This window comes from Garra rufa, chromosome 8 (assembly GCF_049309525.1).
Source record: "Garra rufa chromosome 8, GarRuf1.0, whole genome shotgun sequence".
NCBI lineage: Eukaryota > Metazoa > Chordata > Actinopteri > Cypriniformes > Cyprinidae > Garra > Garra rufa.
This window is the reverse complement of record NC_133368.1, coordinates 51,271,721-51,297,452: the sequence shown is the minus strand read 5'-3', so window position 1 is coordinate 51,297,452 and position 25,732 is coordinate 51,271,721. Positions and strand designations below refer to the sequence as shown.

The 25,732-nt window shown below is 31.2% G+C and overlaps 1 protein-coding gene across 1 annotated transcript in view; it reads right to left on the bottom strand.

Moving 5' to 3' along the window:
* Positions 1-14,209: 14,209 nt before the first annotated feature.
* Positions 14,210-25,732, bottom strand: part of LOC141341199 (coiled-coil domain-containing protein 138-like) — a 34,684-nt gene continuing 23,161 nt past the window's right edge. The window contains exons 13-15 of the mRNA XM_073846348.1: positions 22,793-22,969; positions 17,377-17,515; positions 14,210-14,355 (exon numbers count right to left, since the gene is read on the bottom strand). Coding sequence (XP_073702449.1) covers positions 14,214-14,355; positions 17,377-17,515; positions 22,793-22,969 — 458 coding nt within the window. The 3' untranslated portion in view covers positions 14,210-14,213. The remainder of the gene's footprint in view (positions 14,356-17,376; positions 17,516-22,792; positions 22,970-25,732) is intronic.

Genomic DNA, 25,732 nt, shown 5'->3' with positions numbered 1-25,732 from the left:
TTGTTACACCAAATTACATTTTAGTGTGCCTTCTGTAAAAATCTGAGAATTTTTTTTTATGATGTTTATTTTTTGCTCTGAAAAACTAAAACCAAAATGCGATTAAAAAAAACTTAAATAAAAATAAAAGTAAAAATGTTTTTTTTTTTTTTTTTTTTTTTTTTTGGAAAAACAACAAGAGTTTAAAGAGGTGTTACACTTGCTGTTTTTATGCTTCAACTCTTTTTGACCCGTATGCAAATGACGCATCGTCTAATTAAACATGCACTGATTTGCATTTATTTCCAGCTCATAAATCTGAACATTGGATGAAGCCAGGTTCAAAATTCTTTGGTTTTGTTGAAATATTCAAGGTTTTTCCAGAGGCACTTTTTTCAAATCAGAAAACACTGTCAACAGACAGTATCTCGCTCTGTTTTTTGGAGGAAATTTTAGTATAAATCAGTGTGACTGAACTATATTAACAAATCTTTAGAATATAGAGAGGAATACATCTAATAATTGGTGTTTGTAAGAGCAAAAAACTAAACAGATAAAGTGCAATAAAATATTTTGGATGTTTTCTTTCTCCTATTTGAAAGAAGACATATTTTGGAAGCAAAATAGAACTTAACATTCTACAAGTGCAAAGTGATTTCTGTAACTTTTGTAGAGTAAAACAGTTCTGATACTGCGATCATCATTATTATTAAATATCTGAAATTGGACACTACAATAGGACAATATTTGGCCGAGATACAACTGTTTAAAAATCTAGAATCTGGGAGAAAAAAAAAATCTAAATATTAAGAAAATCGCCTTTAAAGTTGTCCGAATGAATTACTTAGCAATGTGTATTACTAATTAAAAATTAAATTTTGATATATTAACAGTTGGAAATGTACTAAATACCTTCATGGAACATGATCTTAATATCCTAATGATTTTTGGCATAAAAGAAAATTTGGTTATTTTGACCCATACAATGTATTTACTGTACAATATACTATTATTATTATTTTTAATATTATAAAATGTTTTTCATTACTAAATAATAATGATTTTAAAATACATATTTTTTAAATAAATGCAAATAAATACAAAAAATAAATAAATTTAAACCATTTTAAAATGTTACAACAACTATTACAAAATGTATTTTTTAAATATAAAAATATTTAATAATAAAAAATAAAACATTTTCATTACTTTTGTACAATAAACAGCTTTAGTACTATTTTCAATTTTATTATTAAATGTGTTATGTTTTAATACATGATAATTATTTAAAAAAAACTTTTAATAAAAAAATACATGAAGTTTATTTGCAAAAACAGATAATTAAAAAAAGCTTATTTCACTGTTACAAATACAAAAACAATAGAATATAATAAATAAATAAATTAATAAAGTTTTGAAAAATATTTTCAAAAATCATGTTTTTATTGTGTTAGCTGTATACAAACTTGAGTTTGACTGATTAATTGGAATGCACAATAAAAAATAAAAAAAACAGGATTTGTTGTTTGCAAACAAACTCTAAAATCATTTAAAATCTGAAACATTTCAAATGTGTTACTTTTGTATAATAAACAGTTGTGGTAGTATTATTGCTATTTTTATGAAGAAAAATAATATTTTAAAATATTGAAAAACACTTGTATTAACAAAAACGTGTTTGCCTGTAGTGTCTTGCCTAAAAGTCACAGAGATGTGAAGGAAACTCTCTCAAACAGAACCATGTGCACATTCACCTACGATGAACTCACTGGATCTGCTTGCATTCAGAATATGGACTCAATGACACACTGACAGGAGCATAAATCTGGCTAGAAGAGTCAGAGAGCTGTGGCTTGTGTGTTCGAGAGAGTATGTGTGTGTGTGTGTGTGTGTGTGTGTGTGTCCTGCGGCGAGCGGCTGCTGCTGGACTAATTGTCTGGAATTGGTGTTTTATGACTCTGAGTGTAAAGCGGCCGTGATTTCCAGCACCTCATTAACTAATAATCCAAACGGAAAAGCCGTAAAGTGTCCGATGGGAAGCAGAGGCAGCTGCGTAAACCTTTAACTGCGTGCAAGTGAGCCGCTCTAATGACCCCACGCTCTCTTACACGCTTCACCGCTCTCCGTATGCCTTTCTGACGGCTGAGAGTTCAGCTCCAATCAGACGTCTGTAGGGAAACAGTGAATGAACGGAGCCGGTCTCCTCCACTAAACCACATACGCTACAGCATGCAGAAGCACTTCAGATACTGCTTCTGGCTTATTTTGTTGTTGCATCATTGTTTGTTTAACCTTCCTCACGTCACACGTCAATATATACTGACTGTATATCAACAAACAATGCATTTTATTTTACGTTCAAGCTCGTACACGTCAACCTCATCGTCACATCTATCCTGGACCAATGCAACAGACACAACCATACCACTGTATATATAACTTATTATTGTACATACGCACCATGTATAGAAGTATTACTTAAGAAATAAAATGACAAAATTATAGCATCATGTTGTCCGTTGTTGTTCTGTGCCACAAGTTTAACAATGAAAAACAGCTCAAGTACAGAAAGATGAAGATGAAATTAATGCAAATCAAAGTGAATCTGCGAAAGCTGGTCAAAAATGCTCATATTTCATCAAAGTTATATTTTATACTCACAGATGTTCTACAAAAAAATGATTATTATTTGTTTTATTTCAGGGTCATGCAACACTGCACTGTAAAAAACAAAAAAGCACAATTTGTTGAGTCAACTTAAAATAATTTGTTACCCTGCTGCCCTAAAATTTGAAAAATTTGTCACTTAGTACAACTTAACATTTCAAGCTGACTAAACTTTTTTGAGTTGACTAAACTTAAAATTTGAAGGCAGCCTGGGTAACTTATTTTTTTAAGTTGACTCAACAAATAGTTTTTTTTTTACAGTGTGAAGACTGGAGAAATGATGCTGCTTCAATCATGGCAGCGGATTACATTTTAATCAATATTAACAGAAAATAGTTCTTTTAAATTGTAATATTTCACTGTTTTTACTATAGTTTTAATCAAGTAAATTTAACTTTACATTACTGTAACAGATTACGATTTAAAACATAGCAATTATTAGCAATTAGTAATTAAAGCCATTTTAGGATGACTTTAGTCACTTTAGTGAAAAATCAACACGAAATCCATACGTTTTTGCCAGCAAGCTCTGAAGATGAATCAAATTTGGTGAAAATCGGACCAACAGTCTAGGAGGAGTTCAGACAATTTTGAAAAAAAAAAAAAAAAAAAACGGAAATCCAGCCGATTTTGGCATAATTGGTATCGATGTTCTCAGCGTGACCCAAGGAATATATTGAGATCACATTCATTACAATATGGCCAATTTAATAAATTCTTTATAACTTTTGGCCACAGGGTGGCTGCCCAACTTTTTGAGTAGCATCAGGGCATGATGCCGAAGACATACAGAGTTTAATGCGCTCGTAAAATATAGCATTTTACGATAAAATTCAAAATGGCCAACACCCAAAATGGCTGACATGGGAATCATTTGATTCTGCATGCTTCTCCCAACATAAAGAGGGCAGTTTGTCATTTTCAGCCAAACCATTCAAAAGTTATAATCAAAAATAGGCATTTTTCATCTCTCCTGACCATTAGGTGGTGCTGCGCCAAAACTGTGCAGGTAGTCTCAGGTCATGATTGTTTTAGCACACACCAAGTTTGGTCTCAATACGCCAAACTATTGGGAAGATACAGCCTCTCATCCATTTTTGCGTGCTATTCGTCAAATTCATTCACACGTTATTCGAGAACGGTTTGACTGATCAACATGAATTCCATAACTTTTTGCCAGCATGGTCTGAAGATGATCTGAGCCAAATTTGTCGAAAATCGGACCAACAGTCAAAAGTTATAAACCATTCAAACATTCTAAGCAAAAATAGCCATTTTCCATATCTCCTGACCACTAGGTGGTGTTGCTCTGAAACTGTGCAGGTAGTCTCAGGTCATGCTTGTTATAGCACACATCAAGTTTGGTCTCAATAAATATGGCTATTTTCAGCATGGTCTGAAGATGATCTGAGTCAAATTTGGTGAAAATCGGACCAACAGTCTAGGAGGAGTTTGAAAAAGTAGGTTTTCAACATTAATCGAAATGGCGAACAAGTAGTTTGGCAAATTTTGGCATAAGCAGTGTCGATGTTCTGGGCATGAACCAAGGAATCTTTTGAGATTACAATAGTTCAATTTAATCAAATGCTGTTAGCATTTTTTTAGATTTCTTAATAACTTTTTGCCACAAAAGGGGTGCTGCCCAAAAACTTTTTGAGTAGTATCAGGGCATGATGCCAAAGACACGTACCTAGTTTCGTAACGATACACCAATGAGTTAGTAAAATATAGCATTTTTTACTATAAAATTCAAATGATAATCATGGTAATCATTTGATTTGGCATGCTCCTGCAAACCTAAAGAGCCCAGTTTTGTGATTTTCAGCCAAACCATTTAAAAGTCATAAGCAAAAATAGCCATTTTTTATATCTCCTGACCACTAGGTGGCACTGTGCCAAAACTGTGCAGGTAGCCTCAAGTCATGCTTTTTTATAACACAAATACGCCAAACCATTGGGGAGATATAGCTTCTCATACATTTCTGCGTGCTATTCGTAGAATTCGTTTACGCGTTATTTGAGAACGGTTTGACTGATCAACTTGAATTCCATAACTTTTTGCCAGCATGATCTGAAGATGATCCGAGCCAAATTTGCTGAAAATTGGACCAATAGTCTAGGAGCAGTTCGAAAAAGTAGCTTTTGACCATTAATTGAAATGGCGGACCGGAAGTTCAGCCAATATTGGCATAATTGGTAGCAATGTTCTTGGAATGACCCAAGTAATTTCATTACAATAGGCCAATTTAATCAAATGCTGTTAGCATTTTAAAAAACAAAATCTTTCGTAACGATATGTCAATGTGCGCAAAATATAGCATTTTACGATAAAATTTAAAATGGCAGACATGGGATCATTTGATTTGATTCAAACCTAAAGAGACCAGTTTTGTGCTTTTCAGCCAAACCATTCAAAAGTTATAAGCAAAAATAGCTATTTTTGCATGAATTCAAAGGAACAAAGAACATTCCTTCTAGACCTTATATTCAAAAGTTATCAGCAGAAACATGAGTGAAAATTTGGACAAGTGGTGGCGCTAGAGAGTTTGAGTTAGAGACTCCAAACTTGCTATGGTTAATGTTGAGACTGTCCTCTATCAGTGTGCCAAATTACATAACTTTCCCACAAGCGGTTCTATGGGCTGCTATAGACTCAATAGTGGAAAAAGAAAAAGAATGGGAAATCTAATGGTTTCAAGAGGTGACAATCACCATTGAGAATAATAAACAATTACAAAAAAAAAAGCAAGTATAGGGCCAATTTTGAGTGCTCATGTTGACTTTTAAGTGCACAGAAAACTAGAGAATTTTATAGGAGCAGCGGCTTCATTTGTTCCCAGAGAATGATTTAATATCCCAGCACATAATGTTCAGAGGATTCAGACCGCACGACCACAAGCTGAAACACTGCAGGTTTTGTGAAGGTCACGGCGGATGTGATTGACAGTCTGTTTGGCGTTTCTCATGAGAAGCAGGATCACAGGCGTTCATTCTGTCATGACGAGGCTTTTGCAGGAGGTTCAGATCCAGCGGACGGACCACATGTTCCTCACCAGCTGTCAACACCACAGACGTGGAGAAACCGCCGCTCTGCCAGCGTGAGAAGGTGATCCATCAGCGAGGAGCGTTACCTCACACACAGCGCACCGACTCGTGAGATCTGCCACTAATGAAGCACGAATATTCTGACTGGACTTTGACAGATCTCTTCACAGAGGAAATCAGAGCCAGGCCTGATGGGAAACCAGTTCAAACACTCAACCTGGACTATCTGTGCTTCTGAGCGGCTGGAGAGAATGATTAGTGCTACTCAGTTCTCACTAGTTCTAGTGATCAAACCTCTAACACGAAGTCTTAAAATTAGAGACCGTTTGTGCTCAAAGTCAAGTTACATTTATTTCCATACTCATACACATGGGTGCCATAGTTTTTATATTATATATAGAATTTTTAAAGACATTTGCTTTTATTTTTACAACTATAATGCCTGTTTTACTGCTCCGAAATCCCGATCTGAATCAAAAGACTTGCAAAACCCCTCCAATGTCCCAATATTAATCAAATGATTTGCCAAACCCGCTCCGAAGCCCCAATCTGAATCAAAAGATTCACGAACCCTCTTTGAAGTTCCAATCTAAATCAAATGATTCCCAAACCCATCTGAATCAAAAGATTCACAAACCCGCTCCAAAGCCCCAATCTGAATCAAATGAATCGCGATCCCACTCTGAAGCCCTGATCTGAATCAAATGATTTGCAAACCCACTCCGAACCCTAAATCTGAATCAAATGAATCGCAATCCCACTCTGAAGCCCTGATCTGAATCAAATGATTTGCAAACCCACTCCGAACCCTAAATCTGAATCAAATGAATCGCAATCCCACTCTGAAGCCCTGATCTGAATCAAATGATTTGCGATTTATGCTCAAAGGTCCTGATCTGAATCAAAAGTTTCACAAAACCCCTCCAATGTCCCGATATGAATCAAATGATTCGCAATCCCACTATGAAGCTCCAATCTGAATCAAAAGATTCACAAAACCCCTCCGATGTCCCAATATGAATCAAATGATTTGTGATCTGTACTCCAAATCCCCGATCTGAATCAAAAGACTTGCAAAACCCCTCCAATGTCCCAATATGAATCAAATGATTCCCAAACCTGCTCCGAAGCCCCGATCTGAATCAAATGATTCACAACCCAGCTCCAAAGCCCTAATCTGAATCAAATGATTTGCAAACCCACTCGGAACCTTAAATCTGAATTAAACTATTCACAATTCTGCTCCAAAGCCCTATACTGAATAAAATGATTTCCGAATCCGCTCCGAAGCCCCGATCTGAATCAAATGATTCGCGATTTATGCTCAAAGGCCCTGATCTGAATCAAAAGTTTCACAAAACCCCTCCAATGTCCGAATATGAATCAAATGATTCCCAAACCTGCTCCAAATCCCTGATCTGAATCAAAAGATTCATAAACCCACTCCAAAGCCCCAATCTGAATCAAATGATCCGCAAACCCACTCCGAACCCTAGATCTGAATCAAATCATTCATGATCCTGCTCCAAAGCCCCGAAATGAAAAGAATGATTTGTGAATCCGCTTCGAAGCCCCGATCTGAATCAAATGATTCGCGATTTATGCTCAAAGGCCCTGATCTGAATCAAAAGTTTCACAAAACTCCTCCAATGTCCCGATTTTAATCAAATGATTTGTGATCTGCGATCTGAAGACCCGGTATAAAAAATTATTCAAGAACCTTTATTTCAGATGGGGACTTTAGAGCGCGGAAGTATGATTCAATTATGATTATGATTCAATTCGCAAAATGATTTGCAAACCCGCTCCCAAATTCCAATTCTAATTCCTTTTTATTCGGAGTTCTGAAAAGCTCCATTTCACCTATCACTGTACATGATTTTTAAAATCATTAAATGCAATGTCAAAATGTTGAAAATGAATCGCTATTTCGATCTGTTATTTGCTAGTGAATCGCTTGAACTGAATGATCGAAGTCAAAAGTCTGAATCAATCCGAATGGTTCCAGCGTAAATGACTCACTCAATTGAATCGGTTTGTCTGTTCCTCTGTTTTCCATGTCTTCGACCATGTTTACACAAGTTAAAAAAGTATGATGTTTACAAATAAAATCTCCAAATTTCCATTCCAAACCGCATATTTAAAATGTAAACAACTACATTCTTGCTTAGAAAACACTAAACTGCTGCTGGAAACATTATGCTGACATTCATTCATACAGCAAAACACCACCAACAAGCCGAGTGACATTAGTAAACGACAGCAGCCGTTCCAGCGGTGAATGAACTGCTCCTTTAAGAGTAAGAGGAATAAACTCACAGACGTGATGCTGGTATGAAGCGGCCCTGCGTGCAGTGACCTGCCGTCTGCCGTCAGCCTCATCAATCACTCCCTACAAACATGGGAAATGATTTACACTTCCTCAGCTCAAGTGTGCAAGAGATAAAAACAAAGTGGGGAAAAAAATAATAAAGTGAGCGCAGTTGTTCAGTGTGGAGATAAAAACAGTCACGCGTGTGCTGGATCTGCTGCCGTTCACTGATCACACACACACCGCTAAACACCTGCTGCACACTGATCACGGCTGTGTTCACAATCACACACTGACATACTCATCACACCACTTAGTATGCATGCCATGCACACTATATGGACTCTTTGCATTAATACTTAAATAACTTTGCACACTGCACTTGGTAATGTATCCTACACTGCAATACACACTACAGTCCCCACAATGCCATGCACACAAAAATGCATACTGCACTGGGTGATGTATCCCACACTGCATTGTGTAAGTAAGCAATGTGCTTGATTCCGGCTGTGTTTATAATTGCATACTAACATACTAATCAGTGCACACTATGTGGATGTTCTGCATTACTGCTTGAATGATTTACAGAGCACACTCCATTGGGTACTGTATCCTATACTGCAATACACACTGCACTGCATGTACTATCCACATTGATTCTGGCTGTTCTTAATTGCATACTAACACATCACACTATTTAGTATGTATGTTGTGCACACTATGTGGGCAGTCTGCATGGGTTTTTTGACCTACTACACTGGACTAAAATGCATTGGTACTCTACCCACCCTGCAGTGGACACTACTATCCACACTGATTTCGGCTGTGTTCTTAATTGCATACTAACATATCAATCACACTATTTAGTATGCATGCTTTGCTCACTATGTGGGCAGTCTGAAAGGGTTCTTGATGATCTCCTACACTGGAGTATATACTACAGAGCACACTGCAATGCGTACACAGTGTGCAGCTACCTACATTGTTCCTGGCTGTGTTCAATCACACTTTTTAGTATGCATGCTGTGCACAACATATGGACACTCTACATTAGTACTCAAATGATGTACTACACTGTATACTACAGAGCATACTGCACTGGGTACTGTATCCCACACTGCAATACACACTACACTGCATGTGCAATGTGCTACTAACCACACTACATGAGTTGCTCACTACATGAGTGCTCTGCATGGGTTCTTGATGATCTACTACACTGGAGTATATACTACAGAGAACACTGCAATACAGACTACACTGCATGTGCAGTGTTCTATCCACACTGATTTCGGCTGTGTTCTCAATTGCATACTAACATATAAATCACACTATTTAGTATGCATGCTTTGCTCACTATATGGGCACTCTGCAGGGTTCTTGATGATCTACTACACTGTAGTATATATTACAAAGCACACTGCATGCGCAGTATTCTACGATCCACACTAATTTTGGCTGTGTTCTCAATTGCATACTAACATATCAATCACACTATTTAGTATGCATGCTTTGCTCACTATGTGGGTGCTCTGCATGGGTTCTTGATGATCTACTACACTGGAGTATATACTACAGAGAACACTGCAATACAGACTACACTGCATGCGCAGTATTCTACGATCCACACTAATTTTGGCTGTGTTCTCAATTGCATACTAACATATCAATCACACTATTTAGCATGCATGCTTTGCTCACTATGTGGGCACTCTGCATGGGTTCTTGATGATCTACTACACTGGAGTATATATTACAAAGCACACTGCATGCGCAGTGTTCTACGATCCACACTAATTTTGGCTGTGTTCTCAATTGCATACTAACATATCAATCACACTATTTAGTATGCATGCTTTGCTCACTATGTGGGCGCTCTGCATGGGTTTTTGATGACCTGCTACACTGAAGTATATACTATAGCGCACTGCACTGTGCACACTATGTGGACATTCTGCATTGGTTCTTCATTTTTGATGACCTACTACACTGCAGTATATACTACAGAACACATTTGACTTTGATTTCCAGTTTCCAGTGTAACAAATGAACTGCACTTGATGTCAGCAGTGATTTTAGTTAACTTTCTTGACTCTTGGCCTGGATTAAAAATGCAAAATAGCACTGAGATGCTTTAAAATTATTTACATGTTTGATTAATTCATACATTTCAAATCAAACATAAGCAGAGATGTCCAGCGAGGGCTTGTCTGCATTCACTCATGTGATCATGATGTTCATATCTGAGAGTTGAGTGCTGTAATGCATCATCATTATCAACCCATCAAGCCTCACCGTTGACCCTGATCTCAGAGTTGAGTGCCAAGAGCAGTCTTGTTCGACTCTTGAGTTCATAACAGCACAAAGTGGCCTATAATCAGCCTCAAAGCACACAGCGGTCAGTAACGATCCGGCAGCTGAAGCATGAATACTTGAACAAGTAAATAAATGTTTAATGAGGACAAACGGCCCGCGACTTCCACTGGCGTTCCGGTCAGCCAAGAAAACACTGGTGTAAATCAGAGCAAGCCGCGTCGTGTCGCACACGTCTCTATGAGGCAGAGTTTATCCGCACTGCAGCACTTAAACGCTTCAACTAATGAAAAGGAATAAATCAGCGCGTGACAGATCGGCGAGGGAATCAGAGCTACTTCACGTCTCTGGGCTGCTTATTAAAACCAATGAGAGATGCTCTGAAACTCTATCCTTAGCCTATAAAACATTCACTGCGCTGGCATTTCTTGGCCTTTTCATTTTTTTGAACTATGATAAATGTGAGTGAGAACCACACAGCAGTACAAAACACTCATTTAGGCATGACTTCAGCATGACTCAATTACTCAAGCACCATCTCATCGCTCAGAACCACATTAAATACACGGCCACCTGCCAACAATTATGCAGATATAAGGGTTTTATATTTAACTAAAACTACTTGAAATATAAAGTTAACTGAAACAGAAAATAAAATTAAAATGAAAAATAAGAACTGCAATAGCATCTCACTGATAGTAAAATAATACTGTCTAGAGTAGGGCTGGCTATGACAGGATATAGCTGTTGATAAAGTGAAACACTATGAATCAAGCTTACTTGAGGACTTGATCACTTCATATATCAATGTTGTAACGAATATGAAGCAAACTGCTTGTTAAAGCAAATGTACATGATGTAATCATTTTTGTAACATTAGTAACGCCTTTCGGAACATTCTAAATGTCAATGTTTGAAACATTATAAATATCATATTTTTTGTTTATTTTAGCAATGATATTTATTAATTCTTTTAACATTATAAACATTTTGTAACGTAAATGTCAATTTTTGTAACATGTCAGAACTTTTATAAACGTCTTTTGTAACATTATAAACATCAAGTTTTGTAATATTTAATAATTCATGTAACATTATAAACATCTCTTGTAACATAAATGTCTTTTGTTACATTATAAATGTCAATTTTTGTTACAAATGTCAGAACTTTTGTAACATTATAAATGTTTTTTGTAACATAAATGTCATTGTTTGTAACATCATAAATGTCTCTTGTAACATGAATATCAGAATTTTTGTAACATTATACACATCTTTTGTAACATAAATGTTATTTGTTAAATTATAAGTCAATTTTTGTAACATGATAAATGTCTTTTATAACATTGTAAATGTCATTTTTTGTAAGTTTTGTAACATTATTTCAATGTGTGTAACATGATAAATGTCTTTTGTAACATTTTTGCAACATTATTTAATAATTCTTGTAAGATTATATTATAAATATCAGAATTTTTAGAAAAATATGTCTTTTGTAACATTATAAATATCAGAATTTTTGCAACATTATAAATGTAAACTGTTGTAACAAACATCTTTTGTAAAATTATAAATGTCAATGTTTGTAACATTACAAATATCAGAATTTCTGTAGCATTATTTAACAATACTTGTAACATTATAAAAATCTTTTGTAACAAATGTTATTTGTTACTTAATGTCTATTTGTCTATTTTCATAACATGATAAATGTATTTTTCATGTATTTTTAACATCATAAATGTTTTTTGTAACATGAATATCAGGATTTTTGTAACATTATAAATGTCTTTTGTAACATATCAGAATTTTTGTAACAAATGTAAACTTTTGTAACATTATAAACATCTTTTGTAACAAATGTCTAGTTACATTATAAGTGTCAATTTTTGTAACATTATAAATGTAAACTTACAGTTGCAAGTTAAAAAGTCAGATTTGCAAGATGATAACAATTCTGACTTTTTTTCTCAAAATTGCATGATACAAATAATATCAAAATAAATAATAATAAAACAAAATAATAAAAAATGACAAAAACACACACAAAAGACATTTTTATCTTAACAAAAAAAGTATCAAATGTATGAAAATGTATTAATTTTGTAAAAAAAAAAAAGAACTCTGGTTTTCAGTGCTGCATTTGATCAGTTCAGTATTTAATTTGTGAAGTTGTATTTGCTGTTTGTGGATATGTTAGTGTTCTCATTCATCTCAATGGCAGTTTCTCAGTCAGTGCATGACCTGCTGAAGTACACCACCTGAACTCTGCTTCAGCTGTGAATAAATAGAGTTACCAGCAAGGACTAACAAACCTACACTAACCAGCCAATCCTTCAAACACCTCTTTATTTTTGTATCTTTCTAGTGAGGCTTGTCCTGCAGAAATCAAGACGTCAATCTTAAACTCTCAGTCTGAATTCTAAGCTGATCTATGCAGCACATGAACGTAACACAGCGTTAGACCTGGAGATCGACTGGAGATACTGCGTTCAAACAGAGCTTTTGTCCATTAGAGCAGGAACTGATTGAGAACAGACTCGCAGAGACGCTCGGTCCGGTCCAAACCCAGTCCTGCTCCATCTGGACTAAACATACGTGCGCTCAGGCCTGGAACTCATTCAGCTCCAGCAAACATTCATCACGCTGGTAAACAATGTGACAGGAGAGAGAAGAAACACCGCTCCATCTTCCAGACAGGCTCAGGAGAACCAGAGATCCTCATCGCAGGTGCTTCCAAAGTTTAACACTGACGAAAAACACTCAAACGCAATGAGACACGTTTAAACAAAAAACTATCAGTCAGAAAAAAACTATGTTTGCATGAATGAATCAATGATCTCAACCAATCACGTGAGATTAGGGCGGGGCTAACTGACTGACTGACCAATGACAGCTGGGGCAGTGTGTTCAGGAAACCTGTTTGAAAACAGGCGTTATTCCGATATGATGCTAGCGATGAAAGCAAATATCGGTCAGAAACACAAAAAAATATTTGATGCTGATGATTAAAAATGCCAAATATCTGCCCAAAAGGGGAAAAAAAACGCTGAATATTGTCCCCAAAAATAAATAAATAAATGTGTTAAAGAATTTAGTTTTTTTTAAACATGCTTAATTGCGTTTCAGTGTTTTTCACCAGTATTAAACCTTGGGGGGAAAAAATGCTGAATATTGTCCAAAAAAACTGTCAATAATTTTTAAAAAATATTAGCTGAAAAAAAGTGCAAATAATTAAAAATAAATAAATAAATAAATAAAATAAAATAGCTGATGCCGATAATTAAAAATGCTGAATTTTATTTAAAAAAAAAAAAAATAATAATAAATGCAAATAATTACACAATTACAAAGAATATGTATATATAGCTGATGCCAATCATTAATAATGCCAAATATCAGCTAAAAAAAATTATTACCTGATGCTGGAAATAGCTGAATATTGTAAAAAAAAAAAAAACATTGTCAATAATTAAAAATTACAAATTAAAACATAAAATAAGCTGATACCGATGATTAAAAATGCCAAATATCTGCCCAAAAAAATTAGATAATGCTGAAAATTAAAAACTGCTTAATATTATCTAAAATAATAATAATTTAACCATTACCAATAATAATAATAAAACAATTGCTAAATGCCAATAATTAAAAACGCCAAATATTGGCCCAAAATAATATTAGCAGATGCTGAAAATTAAAAAAAAGGCAAAAATCAGCCCAAAAATTATTAGCTGATGCCAAAAAAAAAGCTGAATATTTTGAATAAACATGCCTCATTGCATTTCAGAGTTTTTCTTCAATTACAAAAAATGCTAAATGCTAAATATATTCTCTCTCTAGAGAGAGCATCAAGGCAGGTATATGATGAAGTGTTTAGTGTTTTCTGAGTGTGTCATGAGCGTGTGAGCATGCCCAGATTGAGGAGGATGGAGCTGAGGTTCATGCTGATGAAGGCCTGACTGCGGTCGCTGGTCCTGTGCATCTCCTGCAGCAGCAAATGCAGCGCCGACGCCTCAAACAGACGCTTGTTCTTCCTGGAAACAAACACACAGTTATGCTGCGGAACCATTCACCTGCTAAAACCAAACACTATAATGCTTTTTCTCATGCTGTTTACTGACTTTGTGTTAAAGGTCTGTGTAATTGTTTATTTGTCAGAATAGTAAACAGAGACAGTAAACTATTGAAGATGAGAACTGTAGCTCTGTGCGCTCAGACGCTGGTCGTCTTAGTGCCGTCAAAATAAAAGCCCTATTTACCACGTATCGGTCAATGCAGATAAATCAAAAAAATGCAGATGTTTTTTAGCTGAAGCTGATAATTAAAAAAAAAAAGGTAATTATGGTCCAAACTGAAAAAATGATTAGCTAATGCTGAAAAATAAAATATGCTCAATATTGTAAAAAAAAAAATTGATGCCAAACTAAAAAAAAATTATTACTTGAACCCGATAATTAAATATAACAAATATTATAATATTATTAATATAATTTTTTTTTTGGTCATTCTAAAAATTAAATAATGCTCAATATTGTCCACACCCCCCCCAAAAAAAAGCTGATACCAAAAAATTAAAAAATGCTCAATATTGTCCCCCCCCCCCCCCCCAAAAAAAAAAAAAAAAAAAAACTGTACAAATTTTAAAAATGTTCAAATGTCACACAAACAGGAAAAAAAACGAACTAATTAGCTGATGCCAATAATTACAAATGCCTAATATCGGACAAAACTGAAAAAAATGATTCGTTGAAGATTAATAATTAAATATGCCAAATATTGACCAAGAAAACAATATTAGCTCATGCCAAAATTTAAATACTACTCAATACTGTCCAAATCAATAAAAAACTGTTATAAATTTGATCATTTATAATTTAAAAAATTGCTCAAAATTGAAAATTAAAAAAAAATAACCAGTGCCAATAATTAAAAAACTTACAAATATCATCCAAACAGAAAAAAAAAATTTAGCTGATGCCAATAATTAGAAAATGTCAAATATCGTTCAAAAAAATTAGCTGATGCTAAAAATTAAACATGCCAAATATTGGCCAAAGAGAAAAAACAAACAAATATTACTTGATGCAAAAAAAAAAGAAAAGAAAAAACTGAGACATAATTAAAAAATTACAAATATCAACAACAAAAAATATATATATATTAGCTGAAGCCGATAATTAAATATGCCAAATATCGGCAACCTGATGCTGAAAATTAAAAAAATAGTTTATATCTCACAATTCCAAGAAAAAAAGTTGCAATTGCCTTTTTTGATTAGTCATTTAGTGGCAGAAATGGGCTTCCATAAATATGCCAAATATTGGTCAAACAGAAAAAAATAGTAGTGCTGATAATCAAAAAAATGGCAAATATCAGTCAAAAGTAAGTGAACATTAAAAAAAAAAAAACACTGAATGTTGTCAACAAAAAACATTGTCAATAATTAACAAAACAAAAAAACAAAAAAGGAAAGAAAGTTAGCTGATGCCAATCATTTGAAAATGGCAAATGGTCAAATAGAAAAAATAAAATTAGCTAATGCAGAATAATTAAATATGATAAACATTGGACAAAAATAAATAAATAAATAATCTGATGCAAAAATAAAATAAAATTGATGCTGATAATTAAAAATACCAAATATCAGCCAAAATAAAATTGTTAGCTGATGCTGAAAATTGACAAAAAAAAAACATTGCCAATAATTTTTCAAAATTACCAAAAAAAAAAATTAGCTGATGCAAATCATTTTAAAATGCCAAATGTTGGTCAAATAAATTTTTTTTTGCTGATGCAGAATATTTAAATATGATAAACATTGGACAAAAAACATATAATCTGATGCAAAAAAAAAAAAAAAAAATTGATGCCGATAATTAAAAATACCAAATATAAGCCAAAATAAAATTGTTAGCTGATGCTGAAAATTAAAAAACGCTGAATATTGGCAAAAAAAAAAAAAAACATTACCAATAATAAAAAAGAAATGAAAAAAAGAAAGAAAAGTAGCTGATGCCAATCATTTGAAAATGCCAAATGTTGGTCAAATAGAAAAAAAATGATTAGCTGATGCATAATAATTAAATATTTAAATTGTTAGCTGATGCTGAAAATTAAAAAACGCTGAATATTGTCCAAAAAAAAAAAAAAACATTGCCAATAATAATAATAAAAAAAAAAATTAGCTGATGCCAGTTTTTTTGAAAATGCCAAATGTTGGTCAAATAGAAAAAAAATATTAGCTGATGCAGAATATTTAAATAAGATAAACATTGGACAAAAAATATATAATCTGATGCAAAAAAATAAAAATTGATGCCAATAATTAAAAATACCAAATATAAGCCAAAATAAAATTGTTAGCTGATGCTGAAAATTAAAAAACGCTAAATGCCAAATGTTGGTCAAATAGAAAAAAATGATTAGCTGATGCAGAATAATTAGATATTTAAATTATTAGCTGATGCTGAAAATTATAAAACGCTGAATATTGTCCAAAAAAAACCATTGCCAATAATAATAATAATAAAAAAATAAAAATAAAAAATAAAAAATAAATAGCTGATGCCAGTTTTTTTGAAAATGCCAAATGTTGGTCAAATAGAAAAAAATTATTAGCTGATGCAGATAATTAAAAATACCAAATATCAGCCCCCCCCCCCAAAAAAAAACAAACATTAGCAGATGCTGAAAATTAAAAAATGCTGAATATGGAGAAAATGGGCTTCCATAAAAATTGCAAATATCGGTAAAAATAAAATTTTTAGCACAATAAAAGTGTGCTAAAAATGAAAAAATTCTGAATATAGTCAGAAAAAATTAACCAGTGGCAATAATTTAAAAATTGCAAATATATTCCAAAAAAAAAAAAAAAAAGCTAAGGAAAAGATAACTAAAAACATCAAATATGGGCCGATATATGGGTTGAGCACCAGAGAGAATCAGTGGATCTGAAGGTCTGAACACATGAGCTGCGGCTGATCCTGACATGAAGCTCCAGAAGAAGCTCAGATGAGTTTATGAAGGCTGGTCTGGATGAGGTTTGAGCGACTGACCGAACGGAGGACAGCTTCTGCAGCAGCATCAGCATCTTCTCCAGCAGCGGCGGCTCCAGACGAGGATGACGGAGGAACAGCGAGGCGCAGCGGAAGAAGTCCTCAGAGCCGCACTCATCCAGGAAAGACCACAGCGTCCCTGCCGGACAGAGGAGCGTTAGTCTGACCATTTAAAGCTGGAATAGCATCTTTAGGGGATTTGAAACGGCTTTGAATCATTAGCGTCAAACTCTGTTTTACATCTAGATGAGCAGAAAACACATGCAGATACTATTATTTTAACATTAGACCTCATACTGTTAGCATTACAGCTGCTTTCGGCAAAAACACTTTTCCTTTTTCCCAGCACTGGGACGGAAATGCCTTCCAAAAAAACATAATATTGATAATATCCAGAAGACGGAGAAACTACAGCATGACTGATTTCATTTAGATACTCTTTTTTTGTCATGCAAGAAAAACATATTAACGAGAGAAAAATATATTTTTGCAATTAAACAAGAACAGTAATATTAATATTAAATCTTAAAATCATTTCTAATTAGTTCTAATATTAATTCGCTATTATAGTGGAACAGTGTTTCCATGTTAAAAATATAAATATATTTTTTAATATATATTATAATTAATATTATACAAATAATATGCTAAAACAATAAAACAAAAATAAATTTGATTAAAATGAATACAAATTAACACAGTTTTACTTAATAAAAATAATAATTATCTATAATAATCATTATTATAGTGGAACAGTGTTTCCATATTATTATTATGAATATGATTTTTTATATATATTACAATTAATGTTATAATTACATATGTTAAATCAATAATAAATAAATACACACATTAAAATTAATATAAAGTAATTTATAAAAATGAATAGATCAAAATTAATTTAAATAAAATTAATAGATTTGATTAAAACAAGCATTAAAACAAATAGATACAATTTAATAATACATTTAAATAAACTGAAAATTGAAATAAATTTATAAAAATAAATTAATTTTATTTTTATTTAAAACTGTATTCACATAAATGAATAAATCTGATTTAAATAAACAATAAATAAATACATTTCATATAAATAAACAGATTACAATAAATACAATTCCATTAATAATAATATATAATAACGAAAAATGTGAATAAATATACAAATGTTTACAATTGATTTAAAACAAAAATAAATTTGATTAAAATGATTAATCAATTCAATTCAGTTTTATTTAAATAAGTAACATATTAATCATTCATTAGAACAGTGTTTCCATATAAATATTATAGATATGATTTCTTTATATTACAATATTATAATTATATTATACAAATATTATGTTAATTTGTTAATGATAATATATATATATTTTTTTATTTATTTATTTAGATTTAGATAAGAATAAGTAAAAAAAAATATTTAAAAATTATTTAAAACAAAAATAAATTTGATTTAAATAGATCAATAATTGTATTTTTATTTTACATTTTATTTACATAAATAAAAATAAATCTGATTTAAATAAACAATAAAAGGATACATTTCATTTAAATAAATAGATTACAATAAAAACTATTTAAATAAATCACCTATAATAAATAACTACAAATGTAAACATATATTATAAAATACATTTAAAAATGATTTAAAACAAAAATAAATTTAAAAACATGAATTAAAATGAATAAAGCTTCATTTAAATAGTAATAAACTAATAGTTTATTATTATAGTGGAACAGTGTTTCGATATTAATATTTTAAATATGATTTCTTTATATTACAATATTATAATTATATTCTACAAATATTACATTAAATCAATATTAAAATATTAAATATTAAATTAATTAAATCATTTTACTTTTATTTTAAATGTTATTTACATAAATAAAAATTAATAAATCTGCTTTAATTAAACAATAAAATGATACATTTCATATAAATAGATTACTATAAATAAATTTTAAAGTGCTATTTAAATTTTTTTAAAACTAAAATACATTTGATTAATGAATAAAAATGAATACAGCTTCATTGAATAACTTTAATAAATGTATTATTATAGTGATATTAATCTTAGTCGATTATAATATTATAAATATGATTTCTTTACATTACAATATTACAATTATATACTAAAATCTTTACTTTAAATCAATAAATGCACACATTTGATTAATATAAATTAATTAATAAAAATGAATCTAAATAAATTTAAATAAAAGTACTAGATTTGATTAAAATAAGCCTTAAAACAAATATATTCAGTTTAATAATCAATTTAAATAAATAAATATGCTTGAAATTTTTAATAAATTGATCAAATAAATAATTTTAAATTTTATTTACATAAATAAAAATCAATAAGTCTGATTTAAACAAACAATAAATAAATACATTCAATATAAATAAATAGATAAATTGATTATTTTGTTTTATTTTGATTTAAATAAATAGATTATAATTCATACAATTTAAATAAATAAAACATTTGAATTAAAATAAATAAATGTGATTCAAATGAATAAACTAAATAGATACTACACTAATTAATTTGACTAAAATAAATAGATTAAAACTGAGATTGGGCTGATATTCTTTCAAAAGTCATTTATGTTTCAGAGGAAAGTTTCAAACAGAGTAAATGATGACAGAATGATAATTTTGGGGGGACTATCCCTTTAAGACACCAAGTGAACTACAAATTTGACAGTATATACAGTTTCAAACCAGCTTCATCTTCCTGTCTGATGGAGTCTGATCTCAGAGTAGTTAAAGGGCGTCTGTTAAAGTGTTTGGAGGTGATTTAGGAGCTGCTCATGAACACATGGAGCGCATTAAAGCAGACGTTTCCCACATTCATTCTGCTGTAAAGCTGCTAATTGGTGGTCCGGCTCACCTCTGTGTCACATTCCTGTCCGTCTCATTAACACACGCTCACTACAAATACTACACACACGACACATACCATACGCCCTGATGGGGATTTAATTAAACCCATTAGTAAAACACAATTACATAAACCATCTGAACTCTTTCAAACTGGGTCTGGAGTCCATAATGAGATGCATGGAAAGGTTAAAGAAGTATAAAAATAAATCCATTTAATTTTTTTAAATATGAAAATAAAAAATGCTTAAATGGTAAATTACATAAATATAATCTATGTATTTATTTAAAATAAATTTTATAATTTATTTATTAACTTAAAACAAAAAATGTAATTTAAACTAATAAATGTGATTTAAATAAATAAATAAATAAAATGATAAAATATATTTAAATAAATGCATAGATTAAAACAAATTAAATAATAAATACATATATTTTAAAAACAAATAATACAATACAAATATTTAACAATACATTTAAAATTAATAAAGTTAGATAAAAAAAAACAAATTGATGCATTGATTTAAAAAAAATAAAAGCAAAAAAACATTCAAATAAAAAATTAATTAAACAAATTTAATCATTAAAAAAACATATTTTAAAAAATACATCATTACTAACATTACTATAGTGAGTAGGTAAAAATGGCAATGATATATAAACAAAATTTTAAAATAGACATTTAAATAGACATGATTGAACAAATGTATTTAAAAAATATTTTTGAAATAAAGGTATAAAAATAAAGTAATATAATTTATTTAAATAAGTAATAAATTAATATAACGACTGAAACACACCACAAAAAATGTTTTTTTTTACTTAAAAGACAGCTATATGTTGTCATATTGTTAAATTCTTAAATTAAAACATTTGTAAAAGAATATTTTAATTTTGCGTATAATATTATTGTAAAACATTTAGTTTATATTTCATTACATCATTGCCATTTTTACCTACTCACTATAGTAATGTTAGATGTATTATTTAAAATATATATATATTTTAAATATTAAAATGTTTATTTATTTGAATCATATTTATTTAAATCATTTTTTATTTGAAATGTTATCAAATGTTTTTTTATTTTATTTGTGTTTGTTTGTTTTTAAATCAATGCATCAATTTGTTTTCTATTTATTTAAAATTTATTTGCATTGTATTTGTTTTTAAATAAAATATATTTATTTATTATTTATTTAAATAAATATTATTATTTTAAAATTTATTTTAATCCATGCATTTATTTAAATATATAATTTATTTGTTAATTTAAATATATTTTATAATTAATATATTTGCACTGAAAAATGCTTTTCTTAAATTTTTTTGTTTCCAGCCAAAATATCTAAGAATAAATAAATAATAAGTAAAAATTATTGTCTTGTTTTCAGAAAAAATAAGTTAAAATTAAGTGATTTTTTGCTTAACACAAGCAAAATAATCTTATTTCAATCTGAAAACTAGATTATTTTTCTTACCCCTTTGGCATATTATTTTCCTTGTTTAAAGCAAAAACTCCCTTAATTTTAACTTATTTTTTTCTGAAAACAAGACAATAATTTTTACTCGTCAAGGAAATCCTTCTTGATTTCAGAATTTTTAGATATTTTGGCTGGAAACAAGACAAATAATCTAAGTAAGAAAAGCATTTTTTGCAGTGCAAATAAATTAAAACAAAAAATGTATTTTAAACTAATAAATGTGATTTAAATAAATAAATAAATAAAAAAACGATAAAATATATTTCAATAACTACATTAATTAAAATAAATTAAATAATAAATTAATTAATATATTTTAAAAACAACTATTTAAAAATATATTTAAAATGAATAAAGTTAGATAAAAAAAAACAAATTGATGCATTGATTTAAGAAAACAACAAATTAATAAAAGCAAAACAGTTCAAATGAAAAATTATTTAAATTAATGAATAAAATAAATTTTATTAAAAAAAAATAATACATCTAAAATTACTAAATAAATTAAAATAAAAAAATTCATTTAAATAAATAAATAAAATGATAAAACATTTAAATACAGATTAAAATAAATTAAAGAATTTAAATAAATAATAAATAAATATATTTTAAAAACAAATACATTTCAAATGAATAGAAAATTAATAAAATTAGATAAAAAGAAACAAATTGATTCACTGATTTAAAAACAAACAAATAAATAACAACAAAAACATTTGATTAAAACTAAAAAATATTTAAATAAAAATAAATTATATAATTAAATACGATAAATAAACATTTTTATATTTTTATAAAATACATCTAACATTACTATAGTGAGTAAGTAAAAATGGCAATGACGTAATGAAATATAAACTAAATGTTTTCCAATAATGTTTTAATATTTAAGAACTCAACCATACGACAATATATAGCTGTCTTTTACATACTTGGACAGGGATGATCCTCGCACAAAGATGATCATATTTGAATATGTTTACTGGAAATCACACAATATCATCTGACCACTTATTAAAAGTTCAAAGTTTCTCACGTGATTCTGAGCTCATGTGCAGCAGGACGTCCAGAGACGGAGCCAGAAGTCCAGGACTGCCAGATCTGAGCAGAGCCAGAACCGCCGGCAGAGCCTTGTACTCCAGAAACAGCGCCTGTCCTTCATGGGTCCGAACCGCAGCGGACAGAACGTCCACCGCCTGAGCCAGAATGTCCACTACGGGTCCAGAAGAAGAAGACACATAATCAAACATAAATGTACTTTTGACAAATCTTTGATTACTTCAGTATGGTCACCCCTTAAAATAGAAGTTAATGTCCTCACCTCCTCGTCATCCAAGATGTTCACGTCTTTCTTTCTTCAGGCGTAAAACAAAATTGTGTTGTTTGAGGAAAACATTTCAGGATTCTCTCCATATAGTGGACTTCTATGGTGCCCTGAGTTTGAACTTCCGAAATGCAGAAGCTTGTGATCCTGGCACCAGTGTAGGAACTGAGTCAGTGCATGTTTGTTTGTTTTTTTATATATTAAACGTGCTGGTGCACAAACATAGACAGCTTACAATCTAACCTTTCAGAATACATGCAGAGTTTGGAAGCTTTAAGTTTGACTGTTTTCAGTCTGAAATAGTTTGAAGTTTAAAGTAGTTTTAAAAGCTTAAAGTTGATAGATAGATAGATAGATAGTGTTGCTAGCATGTTTCTAGCATGATTAGCAGGTTGCAAACCTGTTTATAGCATGATTAGCATGTTGCTAGTATGTAAACATGATTAGCTAGTTGATAGCATGACTTTAGCATGATTAGCAAGTTGCTAACCTGTTTTTAGCATTATTAACAAGTTGCTAACATGTTTCTAACATTATTAGCATGTTGATAGCATGTTTCTGGCATGATTACCAAGTTGCTAACCTGTTTTTAACATTATTAGCAAGGTGCTAGCATGTTTTTAACATTATTAGCATGTTGCTAGCATTTTTCTGGCATAATTAACAAGTTGCTAACCTGTTTTTAACATTATTACCAAGTTGCTAACCTGTTTTTAACATTATTAGCATGTTGCTAGCATTTTTCTGGCATGATTAACAAGTTGCTAACCTGTTTCTGGCATGATTAGCAAGTTGCTAACCTGTTTCTAGCATGATTAACATGTTGCTAGCATGTTTTTAGCATTATTAACAAGTTGCTAGCATGTTTCTAACATGATTAGAATGTTGCTAACCTGTTTTTAACATTATTAGCAAGGTGATAGCATGTTTCTAACATGATTAGCATGTTGCTAGCATGTTTCTGGCATGATTAACAAGTTGCTAACCTGTTTCTGGCATGATTAGCAAGTTGCTAACCTGTTTCTAACATGATTAGCATGTTGCTAGCATGTTTCTAGCATGATTAGCATTTTGCTAATATGATTCTAGCATGATTACCTAGTTGATAGCATGATTCTAGCATGATTAGCAAGTTGCTAACCTGTTTTTGGCATTATTAACAAGTTGCTAACCTGTTTCTAGCATGATTAGCATGTTGCTAGCATGTTTCTAACATGATTAGCATTTTGCTAATATGATTCTAGCATGATTAGCTAGTTGATAGGATGATTCTAGCATGATTAGCAAGTTGCTAACCTGTTTTTAACATTATTAGCAAGTTGTTAGCATGTTTTTAACATGATTAGCATGTTGCACGCATGTTTCTGGCATGATTAACAAGTTGCTAGCATTTTGTTAGCATGCCCAGCTGAGGAATAAGTGTCTTATCTAGCGAAACAATCGGTTATTTCTAAAAAACAATTTACAATTTATAAAATTTTTAACGCCAAATGCTCATCTTGTCTAACTCTGTGTATTCCAATTCAAGACAGTTAGGGTATGTCTCAAAACTCTCATCTCATTTTCTCCTCCAACTTCAAAATCGTCCTCCATCGCTGCAGAAGAACAGACCCAGTGTTTACAAAGTGAACGTGCAAAGAAGATCAAACACCCTTTACAAAAAAGGTAAAACAGTGATGGAGGACGATTTTAAAGTTGAAAATGAGATGGGAGTTTTTAGACATACCCTAACTGACTTGATCAGGAATACACAGAGTTCACACAGAGCTAGACAAGATGAGCATTTGAGCTTAAAAATTGTATAAATTGCACTTTTCTTTTTTTTTTTTTTAGAAAATAACCAATTATTTTGCTAGAGAAGACTCTTCTTCCTCATCTGGGATTTAGAGTACTTTGAAGCTGCATTTAAACTGCATTTTTGAAGTTCAAACTCTGGGCACCATAGAAGTCCACTATATGGAGAGAAATCCTGAAATGTTTTCCTCAAAAAACATAATTTCTTTACAACTGAAGAAAGAAAGACATGAACATCTTGGATGACAAGGGGCTGAGTACATTATCTGTATATTATTGTTCTGGAAGTGAACTACTGCTTTAAACTACTGCAGCTCTTTTACATTAAACGAGCTGCAGTTCCCAGAAAGCACTGCGGGTGAGCTGTGTTTATGAGCGCTGAATGAGAGTGTGATGTTCTCAGTGTCACATCAGATCTGCTCTGCTTCACTCACAGCAACACAAATAACTGCTAAAAGCCTCGTGAGTGTCAGAGACAGCAGAAACTGTGTTTACAGACTCAAACACTCGCAATAAACCAGCTGCTCCATCACACACATCTGGAGCCGCACACCGCTCACTTCAACATTAACGATTCACAGTTCACCAAGACACACTTTAAGTTGGCTTCAGAAAGCCTGATCAGAAAGTTTGAATACGTTTTCAAGTTTTAAAAAGTTTCACAAGTTGTAGAAGGTTTTCAGTCTGAAAAAGATTAAAGTAGTTTTAAAGCTTGAACACTTTGAAGGCAATGCAGTCTGTCAGAGAGATGATGATGGATAGATAGCATGAGTTAGCATGTCACTAGCATGATTGACATATTACTAGCATGTTTCTAACTTGATTAGCATGTTATTAACATGTAGCTAGCATGATTAG